At 44.2% G+C, this 21854-nt stretch overlaps 2 protein-coding genes across 8 annotated transcripts; one reads left to right on the top strand and one right to left on the bottom strand.

Moving 5' to 3' along the window:
• The first annotated feature begins 5292 nt into the window (after positions 1–5292).
• LOC117733255 (polyhomeotic-like protein 2) lies at positions 5293–13318 on the top strand. Of its 4 annotated transcripts, none has more exons than XM_034536754.1 (7): positions 5293–5605; positions 6144–6300; positions 7437–7515; positions 8614–8725; positions 9779–9905; positions 10189–10375; positions 12379–13318. In XM_034536754.1, the coding sequence occupies exons 2-7, from the start codon at positions 6169–6171 to the stop codon at positions 12531–12533; spliced, it is 792 nt and encodes a 263-aa protein (XP_034392645.1). In that variant the 5' UTR covers positions 5293–5605; positions 6144–6168; the 3' UTR covers positions 12534–13318. The 4 variants fall into 4 exon arrangements, with proteins under 4 accessions (XP_034392645.1, XP_034392647.1, XP_034392644.1 ...); XM_034536756.1 differs by having other exon boundaries at positions 5320–5605; positions 6128–6300; XM_034536753.1 differs by having other exon boundaries at positions 5320–5605; positions 6081–6300.
• Positions 13319–15641: 2323 nt separating this feature from the next.
• kiaa2013 (KIAA2013 ortholog) lies at positions 15642–21574 on the bottom strand. 4 transcript variants are annotated; one of them, XM_034536746.1, is made up of 5 exons: positions 20309–21574; positions 18939–19662; positions 18809–18862; positions 16925–17096; positions 15642–16867 (listed from the first exon to the last, which is right to left on the bottom strand). In XM_034536746.1, the coding sequence occupies exons 1-4, from the start codon at positions 21264–21266 to the stop codon at positions 16961–16963; spliced, it is 1872 nt and encodes a 623-aa protein (XP_034392637.1). In that variant the 5' UTR covers positions 21267–21574; the 3' UTR covers positions 15642–16867; positions 16925–16960. The 4 variants fall into 4 exon arrangements, with proteins under 4 accessions (XP_034392637.1, XP_034392638.1, XP_034392640.1 ...); XM_034536747.1 differs by having other exon boundaries at positions 15642–16873; positions 16935–17096; XM_034536749.1 differs by lacking the exon at positions 18809–18862.
• Positions 21575–21854: the final 280 nt, after the last annotated feature.

Raw genomic sequence — 21854 nt, 5'->3', positions numbered from 1 at the left:
GAACAGATTTTCCTTCCAGATCTGTTTAAAAAATAAGTCCCAATAGTCCTATTTAGTAAGCCCTCTGCCCCCCCCCCCCCCCCCCCCCCCCACACACACACACACACATAGACACTGGCAGAGTGCTTTTGGTACAGCTGCTTCCAGCCTCTTCAATAAGCCAGATGCAATTTTCACCCAAATAACTTGTTTTATCTCCTGATGAATATGGAACAGGGCAATTAAAGGTAATTACGCCAACAATAGCAACAAAGGCACCAAACACACACATTCATCCATCATGTTTGCAGATCTTGCAGAGGTAGCTGCTCTTCGCAGCAGCACCCGACAACCCTTGCCACATTATTAGCTCTGTATTCGTTTGGTTGAATGTTAGAAGTGAATGGAGAGAAGCTATCTTCAACATCTGTTTCTACCATTTGCCTGCATATTCAATTCAATTCAGTTTATTTTGTATAGTCCAAAATCACAAATTACAAATTCACCACAGAGGGCTTAACAATCTGTACACATACGACATCCCTGACCTTTGACCTCACATCGGATCATATGTATTACAGTTGTTTTTATTATGTTGCAGGATGAGTTTCCCTCATGGACATTACTAGTAAAACAATCTTATATTATCAACAGCAATGGTAGTGTTTTTTTTAACGATCACTTCAACACAACAACAGTTTTATTAACACTTTAACACCTTGGGGTTTCCAACTCCTTGTTAAGACATTTTCCAAGTCCAAACCCTATGTTCAAACCAACAAGTCCTGAATCAAGTACCAAAGTCAACACCAACAAGTCCAAAGTCAATTAACAAGTCCAAACCAACAAGTCCCTGGTCAAGCCTCAAGTCCAAACCAACAAGTCCTGAGTCAAGTTCCAAAGTCAACACCAACAAGTCCAAAGTCAATTCACAAGTCCAAACCAACAAGCCCAGGTTGAGTCCCAAAGTCAATACCAACAAGTCCCAGATTAAGTCCAGGTCTAAAGCAACAAGTCCCAAGTCGACTCTCAGAGTCAACACCAACAAGTCTCGATCACTCGAAGAAGCTGTTTATGAACCTGCTGGTCCTGGATTAGAGAGACTTGTTGAGTCTCCCAGCTGGGAGAAGTGCAAATAGTCTTGGACCAGAGTGAGAGATGTCTCTGACGCACCTTCCGCAGTAACCTTTTGTGCTGGGTAGCCTGAATGGTAAGGAGTAGAGTACCTGAGATGCACTAGCCAGTTTAGACCACGCTCTGCAGTGCTTTCTGGTACCCTACTGAGATACAATTGGGAAGCTGGAGAGCCTTCATGTTTAAGTGTTTACCCTGCACCTCCGGGGATCAAAGTAATGGCCTTGCTTTCACAAGTGTGCTTTTCCAAGCAGTATTGAGCTTCACCTTCAATCCAAGCTTTGCCCACCTCAGGCTAGTTACCTGACCTCTGCCCAAAGTCCTGCGATTTAACATCTGTTCCCAATCAACTTGGGGAAACTTTGCTCATTCACGTTGCTGTAGAAAGAACCAGATTACATTTTACAAGCTCAGTCCTTCCAACAAGATTTCGGTCTGGAAGTCAGCCCCTGAGCAACAGGAAGTTGATTAATCAGAAAAGAAGAACTATTACAACTAGAAATGAAAGAGAAACAACAAAACATGATTCTTCAATTTGTCATCTAACATTTATTTTTTAATGTTTTTTGGTAAATAGTTAGAGAAAAGTGATGTTTCCAAAATAGTTGCTTTATTTGCAAAGACCATTAAGTGAGTAGCACATTGGTCCATTCTAGTTTATAACCTGTAATTGAACCATACACAATGAAATAAATAAATTCACTCTTTGCGATTGCACCAACCTTTTCATAGCTCTCTGCCTCGACATGTTTATGCTGGCGGAGCTGTTTGGCAACTGTCTTGGGGAGCATTTGGTGCAGCAGATCCTCAGCCAACTGCCTTTGGCGCTTCAGGTCCTCTGTCTTCTCCTTCAAGCTCTGGGCGTAGTTCTGTATCCACTCGGTCATCTGCTTAAATGAGACCATCACTACCGGGTAGATGAGGCAGGCTATAGAAAGCAGGCAAACCCTCATACTGAGCCCCGAAGACATTGAGCGAGACGCCAATCTGAGAGCTGGCACCGCACGATCAAACAAGCACTTCTGAGTGTGTGTCAGAGCCTGAATTCCAGTGTGAGACCCAGACAGAAGCTCTGTCCCGCCTCCAGCAATCAGCCAAAGACTTGGGTCAAAAACATAAGAATGTTTTACATGCTGGCTTGAGTTTAACTTGAGGTCTATGTTCTCTACCCAGCAGTCATTCAGTTGTTCCGTCATAACTCTGGCAAAGCCAAGGTAGCTGAGTACATAAGTCCACTTGTATTGGAAGTCAGGTTGAGTTGCTATGTGGGGGAAGTCCATCAACTGATGGTTGAGCTCTATGAATTTGATCAGTACTCTTGCAGACAGTACATCTCTCCAATTTGAATTATGTTTGACTTTGATTAAAGTATCTTCTACTGTACCCCAGGTGTCAAGAAGTCTTCCGATGGTAAGGGAGAAAGCAGAGGTACCATTTTCACTCGTGCCATTATTATCCATAGAAGTATTTTGAAATCCTTGAACGCTCCACCTCAACTCTTGGCAGAATCCAGACAACTCAACACTACAAGGGATCCCATGGCCATTGCTGCGGGCCGCCATTTCACCACAGAGATGACCGAACAAAGGAAACACCATCTCGGAAAAATGTTTCTCCAATGTCTCATTGCTCATGTCTTTGGTAAATAAATGTCTCATATTTTGAAGTTTATTGATGAGTTGTAGGATAGCGATCGTCCTGCATGAAGTAAGCTCATCGTAAGCAGCCTCTGTTGTGTGCAGCAGGTCAAAGTTGGAGCTGAGCTCTATGGATACAGAGCCGAGTAGGGCCAGGAAAGAGAGAATGCAGGCTGTCAAAATCCGGCGAACAGAGCGACTTCTGCCAGAGAGGGAAAATATGGAGGACCTGGAAAAACAGGAATATATAACGGATGCATTACTGAAGGAGGCGTAAGGGTTCAGTGAGCTTCAAACAAACTACTTTCTACAAAGTGTCGTCCAAACATGTACAAAGACAAAACTGCATGAAGTGGGTCGATTTGTTGTTTTGTTACACAAAAAAAAGTCAGATGCATATCCCCAATGCCAATGTGGAAAATATGTGTGGAAAGGGGGTTTCCATGGGTTCCTTATTAACATGCTAGAATAGTTTTGAAACGATGCGTCGGACTACAAAAATGGGATCATAAACGGACGATCGATATGCATTTGATTCTAAATGTAAATGTACATGTAAATGTACATGTGCAGATTGTGTGATCGAGACACAACTAAAGTTAGCTCGGCCAGACATCCAGAGCTAAGTTTAGACCGAGCAAACCCTCACAGACATGGGGAGATGACGACATATGACATACAGTATATGACGAATATGTTGTGCTTTAGAGAGAGTAATTTATTAACAAATTAACAATCATCGCCTTTGTTTTGCAAAAGCAGACATGGCCGATGTCCCCTAAGGTACCATGAAACAAAGATATGGAATGACAAGAGCTTGCTATCTTTTAATTGTCACAGATGAATTAAAAGTGAGAATTAATGCTTTTTAAAGAATCATGATAACATCTCTTTTCTTCTTCTCTTGTTTACGAGAGCTGCAATGATTAATCAATTGATCACACAACAGAAAATGAATTGACAGCAAATGTAATAATGGATTTAATGTTGTATTAATTCAAAGTAAAAGTGTGAATTTTGCTTTAGCTTCATCTTCTCAAATATGAGGACGTTCTGCTCTGATAACCTGTGATGGGCATCTTTCACTTTTCCTACTTTTATGTGACTAAAACATAAGAAAAATCAGTAGTTACAGCCCTCAGTTATACATTTGTTTAATCTGAAATTCATGACAGCGTAACGTTAGTGTGTGTATTAATATATTGTTCTTTTAAAAGACAATTCCCATATATTATTTGGACAATTTCATCTCCTGAATGTCTGTCAAGGCGTGACCCTGACATGAGGAGAGTGTCTGTGGCAACCATCACAAGTTAGTCAAATCAAAGCTCAGCCAGCAGCTGAAACAGTAGACTATGTTTATTCCAGTGAACTCGAACTTTCTGGGACAGATGTGTGTCTCACCTGCACAGCTGGCAGTCGCTGTCCGCATCCTGCTGTGCCCACGGAGCGACCCTCCTCTTCTTGATGAACCTTCTTTTGAGAGAGGCTGAGGACAGGGTCCCGGACAGGGTCCCGGACAGGGTCCCGGATGCCAAACACTCTTTTGTCATCAAGTCCAGCGATGACATGAGCCTGCTGCTGTCTCTGACAGTGGCCTCACAGGACAGTCTGCAGGGGACCGCAGTGACGAGAGGTCTCGTTTTTAGTTGTCAGTGGGGGTACCAAGTCCGCAGCAGCGTCTTCTCAACTTCCGGTTGCTGACTTCAAAATAAACGTTTTTTAAAATGAATCATAGAAGACAGTGTTCATTCATCAACATGGCTGTAAATGGGCCAGATACAGTAACATTTTTAAAGAGTGTACAATTTAATCTAATTTAATCTAATATTTAAATGTTGACACAGTGTCTAAGGTGTGTGTATTCGTCTTTAAATTGCATTTCAATAGTGAGTGTTTTGAACATATTGTGGAAAAATAATAATATTTTAAAAAATGAAAATAGGCTAGAATACAGAATTATATATGTATTGGTCCAAATTTCATTTTGGAAGCTGAGTTTTCTGTTGTTTTGGGCAGTTTTTCCTGATCCGATGTGAGGTCCTGGGACAGGGATGTCGTATGTGTACAGATTGTAAAGCCCTCTGAGAATAATTTGTAATTTGTGATTTTGGGCTATACTAAATAAACTGAATGGAATTGTCCACTGTCCTCTGCGTGGACTCATTTAGTTATGATTTAGCCTCTTATTTACCACTTACTAGGGCCTAGTGACTAGGCTGCTACTAATAATTAGTATAGTGTTAATGTAGTCAATGTTCATAGACACGAGTAAACCAGATTAGAACCCGAAGCCTTCACAATAAAGGTATGACACTAGAAACTAAAAACAATTATTTATCTTAAATCTACGGACCGCTTATTTAATTCAGTTTATTGTATATATTAAAAGCTTCCAGTCACATGTTAACTCCCAGTTCCGTCCAGGTCTTTTAAGTGGACATTGTTTCAAACTAAATTCGAGAATACACCTTAATGGTGTTATTCCAAATTGATGCAAGAAAGAAACAAATATCGTTATCTACACAGGCTTTTACTCTGAAGGTTGTTGCCGGAAAGCCTCCCAGTGAACGACACGCGCACGCGACCAGAGGCTTGTTGTGTCTGCTGCTCGAATAAGGAGAAAGCTGAAACAGTGAGGATATGAAACAGAACTAACTCTTCCTCGTGGAAGTGGACCCGCGGCTCGGTGAGCTGCTCGAACCCCGGCAGCGGGACCCGTGGCGGGCCGGCTCCTCGCCGTGTGGCGGAGGGAGTGAAGCGTTGTTGGGGAGCCGTTAAACAAAGAGCCGCTCTCCCCTCTAACGGGACCATTGTTACCGAGCGGACCCACCGGAGGCGGCCCGTCGGGACAAGTAAGCAACCGACTTAAAAGTTGTTCTTTTTTTACAAAGAGGCCCTTGAATGCTGTGTAGTGGGTTGGTTAATGAATCCAAGTAAGCACCGGGCTATAGCTGCGCGTTTAGTTCCCCCAGTGCCGATGGCAGCTCCCCGGGGCTCCACCACTCCTCTTCTCGTGCTGGTGGAAGCAGCCTTTCCTCCTCCAGTAACCACAGCGTGAACCACATGTCCAGGGATCCGGTGTGAGAACCCGCTTCAGACTGCGCTCTGAGATCAGTTCACTCAGAGTGTGTGTGACACATCTGCACGCATTAGAACCGGTACAACTGAATCCCTATATAGGGATCCCGATCCCTAAGGAGACAACTTGTTGCAAGTGCAAAGTCAGCAACTTAACTTTAACCACTTTATCAGATATAAAATGACACCCGTTATGATACTGAAACACACACATGTTTGCACTGCATTCTCTGTGTATTTGACCAGTAGCCGGTGGAGGCCTGGTCCCAGGTCCTCGGCTTCACCAGTTTGCCCAGCTGCTTGTGTTGACAGGTGAGGGGCGGCCTGTGCTCCAGTCATGACCTCTGGGAATGGGAACAGCAGCCAACACAATGGAGAGAGCAAACCTGCCCAGGCCCTAGTCGAGTCCCACATCCTCACCCATCTGATCGAAGGCTTCGTTATCCAGGAGGGGGCTGAGCCTTTCCCTGTGAGTACCGAGACGGCACCTCCTGTAATGTCCCAAATACACAGACACGGAATAGGATCACTATAAGACAGACGGGGGGCGGTGGTCCAAGATCTGGGAGTCGGCAGAGCACCCATAGACCTGGAGAGGAGACCCATTCACATTACAACCTATCCGGTCTGTTGGCGGCCACCTTGTTAGTCATGTTACGCTATTGTAGCTTTTAACTTAAATAGAATCAATGCCTACACATGACATTTGTCTGAAGAACCATGAAGATTAGGCAACATTATTTGATAATGGTTCGATCATTTTAGGGTACACTTTTTACACATATTGAAACAACAGTAATTTACTGTGGTTCGACTGTGATGTAGTGAATGATGCCGAGGTGGAGTAGCAGACTGACAAAGGATCCATAGTGAATTTATGGTTCTTTATTTATTTAGGCACTTGTAGGACAACATATTGAAACTCGGGACCCAAACTGTGATGTTAGAGTTGCACATTCCTCTTTAGTATTTCCAGCTGAAATGAAGAAGTATGAAGATCAGGAATTCCCTCTCACAAGGAAACGGCACTGTGGTGAACTCTGACGTTGGAGTGGAGGGAATCCAAAGATCTGTGTTTGGTGGTCATTAAACGTTTCGATCTTTACCGTGGTGAAACATTCAGCAAATTATCATTTCACCTCATGAAACATCACAATAAATGGTGAGCTCTCCTCCTGCTATTCATTCTAGTATCACATTGTGCTTTTACTGTATGAATGAAGCAGAACACAAGTTGCAGCAGCATCACGGTTTGTATTTGACCAATCAGCCCCGAGAGCTCCTCCTAAAGCATTGAGACCCTGGCTCCTGCAGTCACTCGGCAGGCTTCTGATCTGGAATCAACTAAACCAAATCAAACAGAGCTGTAGAAGCTCTGGACCACCTCTACAAGGAGCATTCTTTGACATGTTTCCTGCCATTCTTTACTGTCATCTATCAAATATAGAAATAAATAACTATCTGACCACCAGTAGTCAATTATCCCATTCAAGCAAGAACACAAATCATATTTGTAGAATGTGTTCTTATTGTTTGCAGGGATTTATTTGAGTCTTGTGCGTCAGTGTCTGCTGCTATAATGAAGTATGATCTGTCTGTCTGCAGGTGGAACGTCCATCTTTCTCCATCGAGAGCCTCAGGAGACACACTGCAGACTCAAAGATGGACGGCCTCTCAGCAAAGGGTAACGTTGTGTAGATATGAAGTCCAGACCAGCGGCACGTGCCGGCTTCACTGTTCTCAGACCAGTGGCATGACTTCACTGTTCTCTCTCTCTCTCTATATCTATATCTATATCTATATCTATATCTATATCTATATATATATATATATATATATATATATATATATATATATATATATATATTAGTTTTTGTTGCTGCTGTTTAAATTCCTTAGTATTACATTTACTACAGGAATGTACTCCAGTTTGTGTTTGTTGTGTTACAAATGGGCTACAACTGTGTTGCATAATGACAATAAAAATGAACCTTGAATCTTTGAGTCCTATACACAAGTGACAGAATTATTTGTGTGAAGAATGGGGAAAAAAGAGCCAAGAGAGAAGGACACGCCCTGCTTTCTACATACTGTTAGATGATTGGAATTCACAGTCATTTTGGCGTCTTGCATAAGCGATCTCATTCTACTTGAGATCATGACCACAGATGCATACTGGGATGGAAAACTGCCAGTAAACTGAGAGCTTTGCTTTCAGGCTTAGCTCTGTCTTCTTCATGACAGTCCTGTAAAAGGCCTGCATCACAGCTACAGGGGCCACCATGTACAGTGTGCTCTGACCTGCACCACTTAACCTGTGGTATGGAGGGACCGTTGATGGTGCCTGTGTCTCTGGGTGGTAGGGAGGGACCGGTGATGGTACCTGTGTCTCTGGGTGGTATGGAGGGACCGTTGATGGTGCCTGTGTCTCTGGGTGGTAGGGAGGGACCGGTGATGGTGCCTGTGTCTCTGGGTGGTATGGAGGGACCGTTGATGGTGCCTGTGTCTCTGGGTGGTAGGGAGGGACCGGTGATGGTACCTGTGTCTCTGGGTGGTAGGGAGGGACCGTTGATGGTACCTGTGTCTCTGGGTGGTAGGGAGGGACCGGTGATGGTGCCTGTGTCTCTGGGTGGTAGGGAGGGACCGTTGATGGTGCCTGTGTCTCTGGGTGGTAGGGAGGGACCGGTGATGGTGCCTGTGTCTCTGGGTGGTAGGGAGGGACCGGTGATGGTACCTGTGTCTCTGGTGTTTGTCTGAGTGTGGTTTGGCTGTGTTCCCTCAGAGCTCAAGGCCCAGAAGGAGCCCATGCTGACCTGTGAGCTGTGTGGGAAGGTGGACTTTGCCTATGTCTTCAAAAGGTCCAAGAGGTTCTGTTCTACAGTGTGCGCTAAACGGTAAGGCAAGGTAGTGATTTCTCCCCGGTCATGTTTTCTGTCCCCAATTCGGACCCTAGTCCTTTAATATTGGATATCTGCAGAGAACAAGTCCAAAGGGATGCTTCTATTTCGCTAAATATCTATGAAAGACTACTAAACCTGGCATATTTTATTTGACTGGCTACTTGATCAAAATACTGAAGGGCCTTGTTTAAAACGACTAAGTTGATCATCTTGAGTTATTGATATGATCTGAAAAAAAGTGGAGAATGCAACTCCTGAAATAGATGTAATGGCGAGCCAGCGAGAGGATGTCTCACTCTGTTGGTGTTGTTGGGACTACAAAACAGTCCATTGTTCAGCAGTCCTACAAAGCGGAGTTTACTTTTCCTCAACTTCAGTTTATTTAAAGAGCACATCGCCCAAGTAATCTCTGCACACGTTACCAGTTAAAACGCATGCACAAGACTTCACATGTAACGGTACACATACTGGCAGAGCTCCAAACATCCAGGGAATAACGTTGATGTCACTCAAATCAACAATCAGCTCCTTGGCTTTACTGACATTGAGCAGCAGGTTGTTCTCTGAGCTCCATGAGGGAGATTGTGTTGAAGGCTGAGCTGAGATCAACAAACTCAATTCAGATGTAGGTGGTGTTATTCTCCAGATGAGTGAATGTGCAGAAAGCATCCTCTGTGGATCTGTTAGCTCTGTATGTAAACTGGTGAGGGTCCAGGCTGGCTGGCATGTTGTTTTGTAATGTACTGGAGAACCAGTTTCTCAAAGCATTTCATCAGAATGGGGGTAAGTGCCACAGGGTGAGACTTTGTAGGTCCATGATGGTGGCTGTCTTGAAGCAGGTGGGAACTCTCTCCTGTGACAGTGATGTGTCACAGTTTTAAGACCTGTGGTTGGCCACTGACAGAGGGACAGACCTGTACATAATGTAAAGGGGTTCCAACTGGTCGTTAAAATAGCAATAATAAAAATAACCCAGCTTAGTTTCATTCTCAGGCTGTGATCTCTAAGACTAATCTTCAGTTTACCACGTTAACCTTTGTTTTGTAGCTACAATGTGGGCTGCACAAAGAGGATGGGTCTCTTCCCAAACCGCCAAACCACCCTGGAGAACATGAAGAAACAAAGGGCACTGAATGGAAACCACAAAGACGGCACTTTAGAGTGTAAAAAGAAGGTGAGACCATTTTGACTTGTTTGCCATGGTATTGTGTGCCATATATATATATATATATATGCCATATATATATATATATATATATATATATATATGCACACACACACACAGATATTCTCTCTCTCTATATATATATATATATATATATATATATATATATATATATATATATATATATATATATATATAAGAGAGAGAGAGAGAGAGAATCTGTGTGTGTGCATATATATATGTGTGTGTGTGTATATAGATGTAATGAAACATGTCTCCTCCCTCTGTATAGAAGCCTGCTGCTGCTCTGTCCACCGGCCACTACCCTGCACAGGGAGAGTCCAGCCAATGCTCAGATTTGTCCGGCTACGAAAGACCCCCGTCCCCGCTGTCGGCCTCCCAGCCCCACAGCTTCCTGCCCAGTGACCCCGGCCAGTGGAACATTGAGGACGTCTACGAGTTCATCTCCTCTCTGCCAGGTGGGCGATGTCTCAAATCTCTCAGGGTTATTTGTTACATCCACATGTTGTGCCCCTTCGATAGTGACAGTGTACAGGTGGTGGAGGAGGACGCTGCTATATATCGCATGCACTGTACATCGTCTTTTAAGGCCCTGAAAACCCATTTTCACTTTGTTACTGTCAGAGATGAATACTGTACAAGCTGTTTTGTTTATTTCCTTTTTCACTTAGTTTTTATTTCACATTCTGGATTAGTGTTTTTGTCTGAGCTTGTCTCTGATTGGTTTGAATGTACTTCAATCCAAATCTAAAGCCATTTGTTGGGTTTAAACTTTAAGTTTGATAATTGATTATATTCAGAAATACTTTGGATTTGAAATCAAGTCTCCAAGCTTACGTCAGCCTTTATAACGTTTCCCTTAGACGGTAATCCAACATTTTCACCTTTTTTAACCAGCATTAATTATGTAATTAATTATGAATAACTATAGTATAACAAGATCAGTCTGGTAATATTTTGTATTACTTGTAGTTATTGTTAACAAATCCCATGTGCAGGCTCAAACTAACGTGTTAGATAGTCTGACTTCACCACCCTGTATGTGGCTCTCAGCCCGTTGGTACCCATCAAAGAATCTTTAAAAACACCTCACAAATATATAGTTTTATTTCTTTTTTAATCCTAAAGCAGTTGGTCATTGTAGTTTTATGAAGCGTTCTTCATTCAGGTGTAAATAGTGCATTTATCTGGGACTATTTTCAGCGGTGGATGAATCTGAGTATTTGGACAGTTGCTGGAACAATGTAGCGTCACAGCTGTATAAAAGTGCAGAGGAGGCAAGGAAAAATCAAATGTATAAATCTGACAGTTCTTGATATAAGAATTCTCATCACTTAGAACTTTCTGAGAGACGTCTGAGCTATGATTGGTCCTCTAAAGAACTGGATGACTTCTCCATTATTGTGTTGCTCTAGGTCAACCTTAAGTCCCTCTGCTCTAAATGTAGCACTAGAACACAATCTACCCACAATCCTCCGCTCCTCCACGACCTTCACTGGTTACCGGTGGCCGCCCGCATCCGATTCAAAACAATGGTACTTGGGTACCGTGCTGCGAACAGATCGGGTCCAGTCTACATCCAGGACATGGTCTAACCTCACACCCAGGACATGGTCTAACCTCACACCCAGGACATGGTCTAACCTCACACCCAGGACATGGTCTAACCTCACATCCAGGACATGGTCTAACCTCACACCTAGGACATGGTCTAACCTCACACCAGGACATGGTCTAACCGTACACCCCACCTCGTTCACTTCTCTCGGCTTCAGCCAATCAGCTTGTAGCTCCTTCACTTCGAGCTAAACACTCAACAAAGTCACGACTCTTTGCTGTGCTGGCTCCTCATTGGTGGAACGAGCTCCCCATTGACATCAGGACAGGAAGTCTCTACATCTTCCGTCGCAAACTAAAAACACATCTTTTTCGACTATACCTTGAATAGGGAAGGTAGAGCCGTAGTAACACTTTAGTAGCACTTAAAATGTCTCTTACTGATTTCACTTTGTAGTTTAACACTTTAGTAGCACTTACATGTCTCTTACTGATAGCACTTTGTAGTTTAACGTTATTGAAGAAATTGTACTTTCTTGATTCTTGTTGTTCTGAGTTTGGACTCATGGTTTAATGTACTTATTGTAAGTCGCTTTGGATAAAAGCGTCAGCTAAATGACATGTAATGTAATCTGGTGTCTAAGTGTAGTCCATGGGGGTCTGACGGGGCCCTCTGGCCAATGCTATGGAGATCATTACTAAACATGAGACAGTTCTAATATATCTCCAAAGACTTTTATAAACTAAAAATAAAGACTAATGAATGAAACTGGACATGTAGATCCAGATGATTGTAATACGAGCCATGTAAAGACCGTTAGTGGTCGTGGTGGTTATCATGAGACATGAGTGCAGCTGTGCACAGCTGTGGAGGAAGCTGACTGTTGATGGTTTGTGGCTGCAGGTTGTCTGGAGATTGCGGAGGAGTTCCGCTGTCAGGAGATCGATGGACAGGCCCTGCTGCTGCTGAAGGAGGACCATCTCATGGGAACCATGAACATCAAACTGGGCCCTGCACTCAAGATCTTTGCACAGATTAGCACGCTCAAAGACTCGTAGCACAGTGCATCATCCACTGACAGGAGCTACCTGCCCATCAGGACTCTATCTAACACAGGACCAAGGAGGTGAAGTGTCTCGCTCAAGGACACATCGACATGGGCTAGCGGAGCCGGGGATCGAACCGCCGATCCTCTGATTGAAGGACGATCCTGCTCACCACTGAGACACAGTTGCCCTTAAGTCAAAGTCAAAGTCAGCTTTATTGTCATTTCTTTCATGTGTGCAAACATACAAAAGATCTGAAATGATGTTTCTCTCTTGATAGTAGTGATGATATTAATAATAATAAAGTGCATAACAGATAACAACAACAAAGAACATGTAGACAACATAGAAGTTAAGATACTATAAAAACTATGAGACTTTACATGTGTATTTTAGCAGCAGTCGGACATGGAGTTGTAGCAGCATCATTTCGACATATGTGTCTAAAAGAGGAGGAGAGTGGGGAGAGAGTTCAGCTTCCTGACAGCCATTACAAACTCAGTGGATCGTAGCAATATTTGATGACTAAAGGAACAGTCCTACACAGAGCTCTTCCAAGGCCTCTTTCATTACAGTCGACACAAAGCTTGAACAACAAGAGAAGGGGAGGAGGGAAAGTAGCGAAGGGAGACGTTAGGCCGTTATTGGAAAACAACTCAAACTAAAACCTGGCCGACGATGATGAAGCGCTAGTTTAGCAGTAATTAGTTTGTGCCAATTGGTCCGACCTTTCAACCAGATGTTGACAGATAAAGCTCCGGCTAGTCCTGAATAAAATGATGAACTTCTCCAGCTTTCATTTCATTTTCACTGTTATTTACAGAAGAAAAGAACATATACCACCATGAATCCAGAAATGGATTGTAGTTTTTAAGGTCAGCAAAGCTACTGTGAGGGATTTATGGTGCTGGAAATCCTGTTATCTGTTTAGTTTAGTAATGAGGCTTACTGCTAACTTCATCGGCATTCCACCGCAGGTTTTAGTTGCTTAGTAACGGCGGCACAGCCTAACCCTAACCCTGTTTTCCATGCCTTTGACCCCAATTCAGCAGTATTGCTTCACAATCTCTTCCAACCACCAGGGGCAGCACTGCGCTTGGATTGTTCATTGCTGAGTTTCGACCCAACAGAAGATATTTGTCTCGGTGATGTCTATGATGTGTCAGTCCAGGTCCTAATAGCTGGGCTTTGGGTATCTGCGGGTACCGAGTACCAATCACATCGCTGTGTTCTGTTAATACGCTGTAAGGCTCACTGTGGGAAAGACGGATCAGGAATTACAATTCAAGTGTAAACGTCTTTTAATGCAGCAACAAACTGGTCAAAACTTAACAAAAGTAAAAATCCAAGTATATCATAAATATGGTAAACAAACAGAATTGAATGGAATAGATCAGCTCCATTGTCACCGATAACATCGGCCCGATGTCAGCATCGGTGCATCCCTAGTGATGTCATCATTGGAGTTTGTTTGGTACCTTATGTAGTTTGACAGTCCTTGATCAGGAGGCAGTGGGAAACCACCAGCAGTTGGGAGCAAAGCTGACTCTGGGAACACAGAAGCTTACAGGGAATTCTTTAAACATCAGACCTGTCATTATTCAATCAAGGACAGTTTCTTAATTGTAATAATTTAAGAACCATTGAGCCCGGCCTCCTGCCTCATGGGCCCAGCTTCATGGGCCCAGCCTCCGTGGCCCTGCCCCCTGCCATGGCCCTGCTGATGCCCCTCCTCTCTACCTCCTTGTTTACATGGATTGTGGAAATCTGGATTGTGGTCCATGCCTACTACTAATTATTCATAATGTCTGTCATATTCATGTAATGTGTTTATGTAACTGTAACGCTGTTCATTCTGTACACATGACATCTATTGCATCTCTCCATCCAGAGAGAGGGATCCTCCTCTTTTTTTTTTCCCTGTGAAAGTGTTTATTCTGGAGTTTTTCCTGATCCGATGTGAGGTCAAAGGTCAGGTATGTTGTATGTGTACAAATTGTAAAGCCCTCTGAGGATAATTTGTGATTCCGGGCTATACAAAATAAACTGAATTGGACTGAAATCAGACGGTGATGATTTTACAAGCTGTTTCCAGGGTGGGTCAGTGTCTCTGGACGACATGAACAACATGGAAGGGATCCCCAGTCCTGTTTGACGGGTCTGCAGTGACGTCACAGTATACAGACTGTTAGCAGTTCCTGTGGTGACAACGTGACGCAGAGCTGGGATGTGAGAAAGCTATGGGTTGATTGTGACATGTCTGCTATTTGTTATATGTGAGCCTCGTGATGAATGGACAACCAGTCAAAGTGCATTCACACCTATGAGACCACCGTTGGGAGACATCGTGGGTGCAGTATGTTGCCCGGACTGGAGGGGCTGATCAACCACTATCTCCTTAAATGTTTAAAAAGTTGCATTCCAAAGTGTAGTTTGCAGTTTGTTTTGTAGAAAATAAAGCTTCATGTAATTCATGAACATCATAAAAACGGAGGCGCTCATGTCATTATAATTTCCCCATCATATCAGTGGCATTATAAAATGTCCAAAATCTGTAATTTACGGTTCAACACTCGAAGGTTTCGATGGGCTTCACCATCCTGTCGTGAGCTACGAGGTCATTTGTTTACATGTGTCCTTTTGGAATGGAGCTGGTTTCTGTAGTGGGGGCGGGTCATGACTGATTGACAAGAAACAGAAACTTGATCCTGAGACGGATGGTTGGTGGTTAGTAACTGGCCTCTGAATCATTGAACATTTGTCTTTCTTTTTAATACAGAAAAACAAATGTTTACGCTCTAAAATCAAACCATTGGATGCGTTGTATTAATATGATAACGCCTATTTACACATCAGGCGTTCTCATTCATGAGGAGTTTGTCTGTCAATCCCATGAAGATAAATAAATATCTTGATGTGTTCACAAGCTCGACTCTACCTGCATGTCAGGTTGAGGTCCAGTTGTCCTAGTACCAGAAACAGTCCAGTTGTACTAATACCAGAACCAGTACCAGTCAAGTTGTGCAGTAAAACCAACACAATGAGCTGAGCGTTCTACAGAAAGATGACTTGTTCTAAACCTGAAAATATATGGAACAAATTGTTAGACAAGATTCTGAATGTTCTCACAGTATTTCACTGATTTATTCTCTCAAATGTAAAACTGAATTTAATTATTTATTTGAATTCAACATGATTACAAACCATTCAAGTACAATCCAAGATGACTGTAGCCATGAACTCAATAAATTAACTTCTTTCTCCATTAAGGCACTCAGTAGTTCACAGGAAGTAGAGCCCACACACTGACGGTGAAACAATCAGGGCACATGTAAATCATACATGTTGACAAAAGAAATCTAAGACAATATGTGTGCCTTATCTATATTTAATAAGCTCTTTGTGCTGCATAATCACATTACTTGATCTCTGAGCCAGGAGGAACAACCAATAACAACCCACATATTTAACATGGTATATAAATGGATCAGTCATCAGTTTAGTTCAGAATTTAAAAATATTTAATGAAGAAAAAACTAGTTTTAATCCACTTAGTTTGTTCTCCTTTAAATAAGATGGTTGATCGTCTTAGTGATCCTGCAGTATTCACACAACTAAGAAATGACTGATTATCAATATATTAATATTACTGCAACCAATGAAACCAAGCAGATAAAAAGCTGATTGAGCAAATGTTTAAATGAGCGTCAGCATTAAATGAGTGAAGCGGGCTTTAATTAAAGAGGATGAGTCATGACTTTCAGGCCTCTGACACGTATGATCACGTGGGCGTGTACCACAGGCTTCATCTTCCTGCGTCAAAATAACCAACTGGCCGGCAGTCACCGATAATTTAGGAATATACTGTGGGGCAACGTGGGGACCACCATTGTTGTTACCATGGTAACTTTCATGTTTTGCAACTTATATTGAAGCCCTGTGTGTAGGGATTACATTCCTTCAAATGTTTCTCACCATCACCCAGGAACACGAAAGGCATCAGTGGGCTTTACTTTACACACAGGTCACAACCAGCTCTTCTAGGATGGAGGACTTTCAGTGTGGCCCAAACAGCAAGAAACACATCGCACAAACTTCTTTGTATACAAACTAAACCCTGACAATAAAAGGGACAGAAAGCAATAGAGAGCCGAAGGGATGATGCATACGTGTAGTCCAACAGGAAGTTCCCTCCACAACCACCCAATGGGATTCTTCCATTGGATTATAGAAAGATAATCTTCACAAGTGAACACCACTTTTATGATTTTTGAAGGGTGAATACATTGAAGCTCAATCATCAAGCTCAGTTAAACAGATTCCTGTGACTGAGCCGTCGGGTTCTGGTAATCCCTCTGTGGGTTTAAACCCACAGAGGGATTACCAGAACCCGACGTAGTCTGTAGGGGTATCACTGCTCAGTATCTGATGTGTCACTATCAATAAACAGCAGCAGAAAAAGAAGCAGATTTCCATGTTAATGGCTCCCATGCTGCCAACAAGTTGAATGTGTGAGAGCCCTGTAGCTCAGGCAGCATTGCTGGTGTCGCAGGCATCTTCAGTTTTGCGGGCGACCTGGTGAAGTCAGAGGGGAGCATTAGTCCGGCTGGGGAGGGAGAAGGGAAAAACAAAAAAGGCATGCTGGGAGGAGAGCCCCGTGATGGGAGCATGGCAGGGACAGACAGGGCAGTAGTGAAGAGCCAAAGCCAACCCATAGATTTATTGTTCATTTAATTGAGTGATTCAATAAAAAACATCATCAAAACGCAGAAGAAAAGGAAGAGTAGAGAAAGACTTCGGGCAGAGTGAGCACACAGTTCACAATCAGAGACGTGGAGGCTCACCTCCGAGTGGAAGCAGGTCCACGTCTCTTTAAGGAAGGACACGTGGAAACAAATAGCCATGACAACAGGCGGTATGGACCTTCAGCACCACGCTCACTTCTAACTCAGGCTTCTGTCAAGTACAGGAGCTTTTTTTTCTTTGGGTCGATCATGACATCAGCTCACTAAAAGTAAGATTCATTCCAAAGTGGGTTTTATTTGTCGTAGCTCTGGACGGCCCAAAAAACACCAGCAGTCAGATGAAGAGACGGGTTGGAAACGATCCAAACCACTTGATGAAGGTCAAACCGATGCTAGTAACCCCTCATTGCAGGTTGAGTAATATGCATCTGCTGTTTGGTCAACCTGAAGGGTAGTTTTTTGACCAATTGTTTACCATATTTCAGCAGTTCACTTGGTAAATACAAAGTACTGATACTACTGACAGTACTAATGATACTGATAGTTATGCCGCCCGGAGCCACGGAAATTAACTCAAACTGCAATAAAGTTTTAACCTCAAAGAATCATTTTACAGGACCGTACCTTTATTATGACTCATTTACCACAAATCACATTCATGCGACTGTATAAAAATCTCCTGCCTGTGAACTTGTTTGCGTTAGGTCCTGAATCCCAGCGAGCCTTAAAGCTGCTCTTCTCGTTAGCTTAAGGTACCCTGGGCAGGTTTCTCAGAAACAGACATTCAGGGTTTCTACATCTGTTTATGTTGGGAGTGCACGTTTAAAAGGAATACGTCCAACGGCTTACTACAAACACCATGAAGTAACTCTCACAGAAGTAAAAGCAGACATGACATCCACTGGAATGGATTTCCTAATTCAAACTTCAAGAACATTTGAAAGACTAAAAACCTATTTGACTAAATTAAAGTATATATGAATTATTATAAATGCATAAACACTGGTACGATCCCTTAATGCAGAGTGAATGCAGTATGAAAACAGTTAAACAGTAAGCTCCTAATTTGGAAACGTGTTCCTTTTCCCCATTGCAACCAACAGATGCTTTACATTCCACAATGACAGGTGCAGGGGAGCAGGTGGGGGGCTAACGCGAGGAAACGGACCACATGGTTCATTGGTGCCATCTTGAATGAAGGCTACGATTCTACTGGTGCTTTTACTGGAACTGAGCTCCCAGTCTTAGAGGAGACGGCTGCAGTACAAGCTGTATCATGTTGAATCCCCTCCTGTGTGGAAGGCTAGCATGTCAACCCACTCCCAACATGAACCACGAGAGAAGGAAAATAAGATCAGAACTGAGAAACCAACCCACAGAGAGAGAGAGAGAGAGAGAGAGAGAGAGAGAGAGAGGAGAAAAGAGAGAGGCGAGAGGAGAGAGGAGATCTTTGCCACCACAAGCACAAGTTTAAAAAAAGAAAAAGGAGCAGATCAGTTTCCAGGTTTTTTTCCAGTTATGTTCTATCATTGCTGTTTATACCTTGCTCCTGAAGAGGGGCTTAGCACCGGGGCCACAGTATTCGTTGTAGATGAGCTTGAAGAGGAAAAGGTGGAAGAGTGTTATGAGCGACGCCACGCTGAACCAGAAGAGGAAGGGCAGGCCTGGGTACCTGTTGGCCATGTGCTCCTCGTGGGCCAGGATGGACTTCAGGTGCAGGGTGTGGCGGAGATCCTGCAGGTGGCGCAGGTCTGTGGAGATGTACAGGAGCGGTGTGATGGGCTGCGTCACCATCACAGGGAAGGTGTGACCTTTGACCTCGGACGTCAGCTCCACAGGCTCGTTCAGGCAGCCGGCCTCGCAGGCGTACAGCTTCACCGGTTTCTCCTGTGGCTTCACGGACACGTGGAGAAAAGGCTTTCCCTCCCCGTCCAGCAGTACTGCCAGGTTAATGAGGTCCTGGTTGTAGTGGATCCCTCGAAGGGCGTAGCTGTTGTGTAGCACGTCCGGGTCAGCCTGGAACTGAAGGTGGTTCTCGGTGAACTGAAGGCCGCCGAAGCTGAGCACCATGCCCTGCATGGCGCCGTGGGCTCCGGCCGCCACCAGCACCTTGCAGCCTCTCTTCTGCAGGGTCAGAGTCCACAGCGTGACCAGCTGCAGGATCTGAGCTGCACTGCTCACCCGCTCGGGCCACAGGTTCTCTGCATGCATGGTGGCGTGGCCGCTGAAGCAGTGGTCTGCGTACTTGAGGCTGGACTCGAGGCGGATGCGCTCCTCGCCGCTCAGTCTCCGATCCAGCAGTGGAGCCATGGAGGAGGACAGGATGTAGTAGAGGGTGGTGTTCACCGTGCGGCTCGATGGCGTGTGGGAGTCTGTGATTTTCCTCATTTCAACACCTGAATGATCAGAGAAGCAAAAGCACAGCGTCACAAAAACCTGGCATGTATCCAAGGAGTTACCGTGCAGGTGGTACCTTGCATGGTAGCTCCTCCCATCAGTGTGTGAATGTAAGTTAGTCCTGATGGACAGGTGGCACATGTATTGTAAGACTGCTTGTGTTTAGTCAATATTGTACATTTGAGAATTTCTTCTATTCTTCTTTTTTTAATTCATGTTTTAGTTTGTGCCCGATTTAGCCCCGAGCTGAGGTGAAGCACATTTCCACACAGACACTAACATTTTTACAGGGCAAGCAATGATTAAAAACAACCTGCCTCTGACAGAACAGGAGTAAATGTAACGTGCTTTTTAAACACAGTTACATCATTACTTTCAATGAATCAATTTGGATCAAAGTGTTTTACAACCCTTTTCCAAGTTTAACCAGTATGAAATGTGATATTCTATTATGACCTTTGACCTACAAAAGCACACATCGGTACCTTCGTATGTTTAGCCAATTCAATGACTATTGTCTTTCTAAGGCACGCTGTCCTGTTTTAAGTGTGTAAGTGTGTGTGTTCTTCCTCGCATATTAGGCAGTCACAACCCAACATGCTCCTTCAGAACCCAGAGCCAGTTGCCACTCCGACCTTTACTCACCTGAAATGGAGAGGTCCATCCAGGCCTGCTGGTGATCTACAACCAGCTCATCCACATTCGCCCTCAGCAGCTCCCCCAGCTCCTTTTTGGCTCCATCTCTGAGGGTGCTGAAGGTCTCCTCCAGCTTGGAGGGCTCGATGGGCTCTGAGGTCCACACCACTGACAGGATGTTGTCTGTGTGCTCTACTTTAGCGGGGACCTGGAGCCTGCTGTTCACTTTCTTGGAGACCACCACCACCAGCACCATCCGGTTATTCTCCACAGGCACTCTGCCAGAGGAGAGAACTACCTCTCTGTCCTCTAGTTTCTCCACACTGGTGGAGAACTTGCTTCCAAAGGCGGGGTTGTCATAGAAGACGTCCAAGGAGGCCGCCTTGTCAGACGGGTTGCTGATGTGGATTCGCTGCAGGTAGACGTTGGGTCTGCTTCTGTGCGCGATGAACTCCTCTCTGATGGTGACACAGTCCCGGGCGGACTGCAGGGCGGCGGACGAAGCGCAGCGGACCGACAGCACGGCTCCTTTCCGGAACCACAGCATGGTAGCCTGAGCCTCGACACGCTTCCCCTCGAGATGGATACCGACTCTAGGGGAGTATTCCGTCTGGTGGACCGGAGCCGAGCCGGGCTGTGAAGACGACGCCACCCACAGTTTGTTCGAGTCGATGTCAATAAGAATATGGCCGTTACCCGATACGAAAGGTGTGTCTAGTTTGTCCTGAGGTGTGCTGTATATCCCCTCTCCCCGGTCCACAAGAGACTTCCACCTGTGGATCTCCGCCAGTAGGCATTGTCCCGCCGCTCCACCGGGCATGACCGAGCCGCTGAAGAACCTCCCTCTGCGCTCGGCTCCCAGGTACCAGTAGAAGATGAGGAAGAGCAGCAGTCCTATAAGGAGTCTTCTCGCCCAGCTGCTCGATAACAAGCCCGGTAGCCCCTTGAGTCTCTGCTGTAGCCACATTGTGTGTTTCACTGTGTATAAACGGTGGGAAATGGTAGTCTGTCACATCAAAACATGAGCTCCTGGCTAGCTTAGGTTAGCTAGGTAGCTAGCGCGGAGGACGACCACTACTGGCAGTGTGCTCTTGTTTGTCGCATCGTGCTTCTCGTCGTATCCTTCCGCTGCTGCGACCTCTCTCCGGTCATTTCGCTTCTTGTTTGCCTTCAGGTTGAAAACATCACCTGACTTTACAAATAACTGCAGCCAGCAGGGAGACTTCAGGTTGGTCACAACTGCCGTAAAGCAAAACTACATAATAGCGACCGGAAGTGTCGCAAACATCTCTTACTGGTGTATGCTTGTTGACGTTTGTGTGTATGTATTTACTTCAATTGAATTTAATTAATTTAATTCAATATTTGAACTGAAACAATATCATTAATTTGTTAGTTGTTATCATTAGTTTATTCCATTGATGGAGACCAGTAATTCCATCCCTATAACTAAGTATTACTATACTGCGCCTTTAGTTCCACCAAGTAACACATATACCAATGTATTTTAAATAAATGTACATTTTTGTGAACATTTCGAAGTCACATGAAAGCC

This window comes from Cyclopterus lumpus, chromosome 7 (assembly GCF_009769545.1).
Source record: "Cyclopterus lumpus isolate fCycLum1 chromosome 7, fCycLum1.pri, whole genome shotgun sequence".
NCBI lineage: Eukaryota > Metazoa > Chordata > Actinopteri > Perciformes > Cyclopteridae > Cyclopterus > Cyclopterus lumpus.
This window is presented reverse-complemented; position numbering and strand designations above follow the sequence as displayed.

Coding starts and splice junctions, on each gene's coding strand:
- LOC117733255 (XM_034536754.1), top strand. CDS start 6,169: ATGACCTCTGGGAATGGGAACAGCAGCCAACACAATGGAGAGAGCAAA. Junction 6,301..7,436: donor AGGGGGCTGAGCCTTTCCCT/GTGAGTACCGAG, acceptor GTCTGTCTGCAG/GTGGAACGTCCATCTTTCTC. Junction 8,726..9,778: donor TCTACAGTGTGCGCTAAACG/GTAAGGCAAGGT, acceptor TTTGTTTTGTAG/CTACAATGTGGGCTGCACAA.
- kiaa2013 (XM_034536746.1), bottom strand. CDS start 21,266: ATGTGGCTACAGCAGAGACTCAAGGGGCTACCGGGCTTGTTATCGAGC. Junction 19,663..20,308: donor GATGGACCTCTCCATTTCAG/GTGAGTAAAGGT, acceptor CTGATCATTCAG/GTGTTGAAATGAGGAAAATC. Junction 18,863..18,938: donor GAGGAGCACATGGCCAACAG/GTACCCAGGCCT, acceptor TTCCTCTTCAAG/CTCATCTACAACGAATACTG.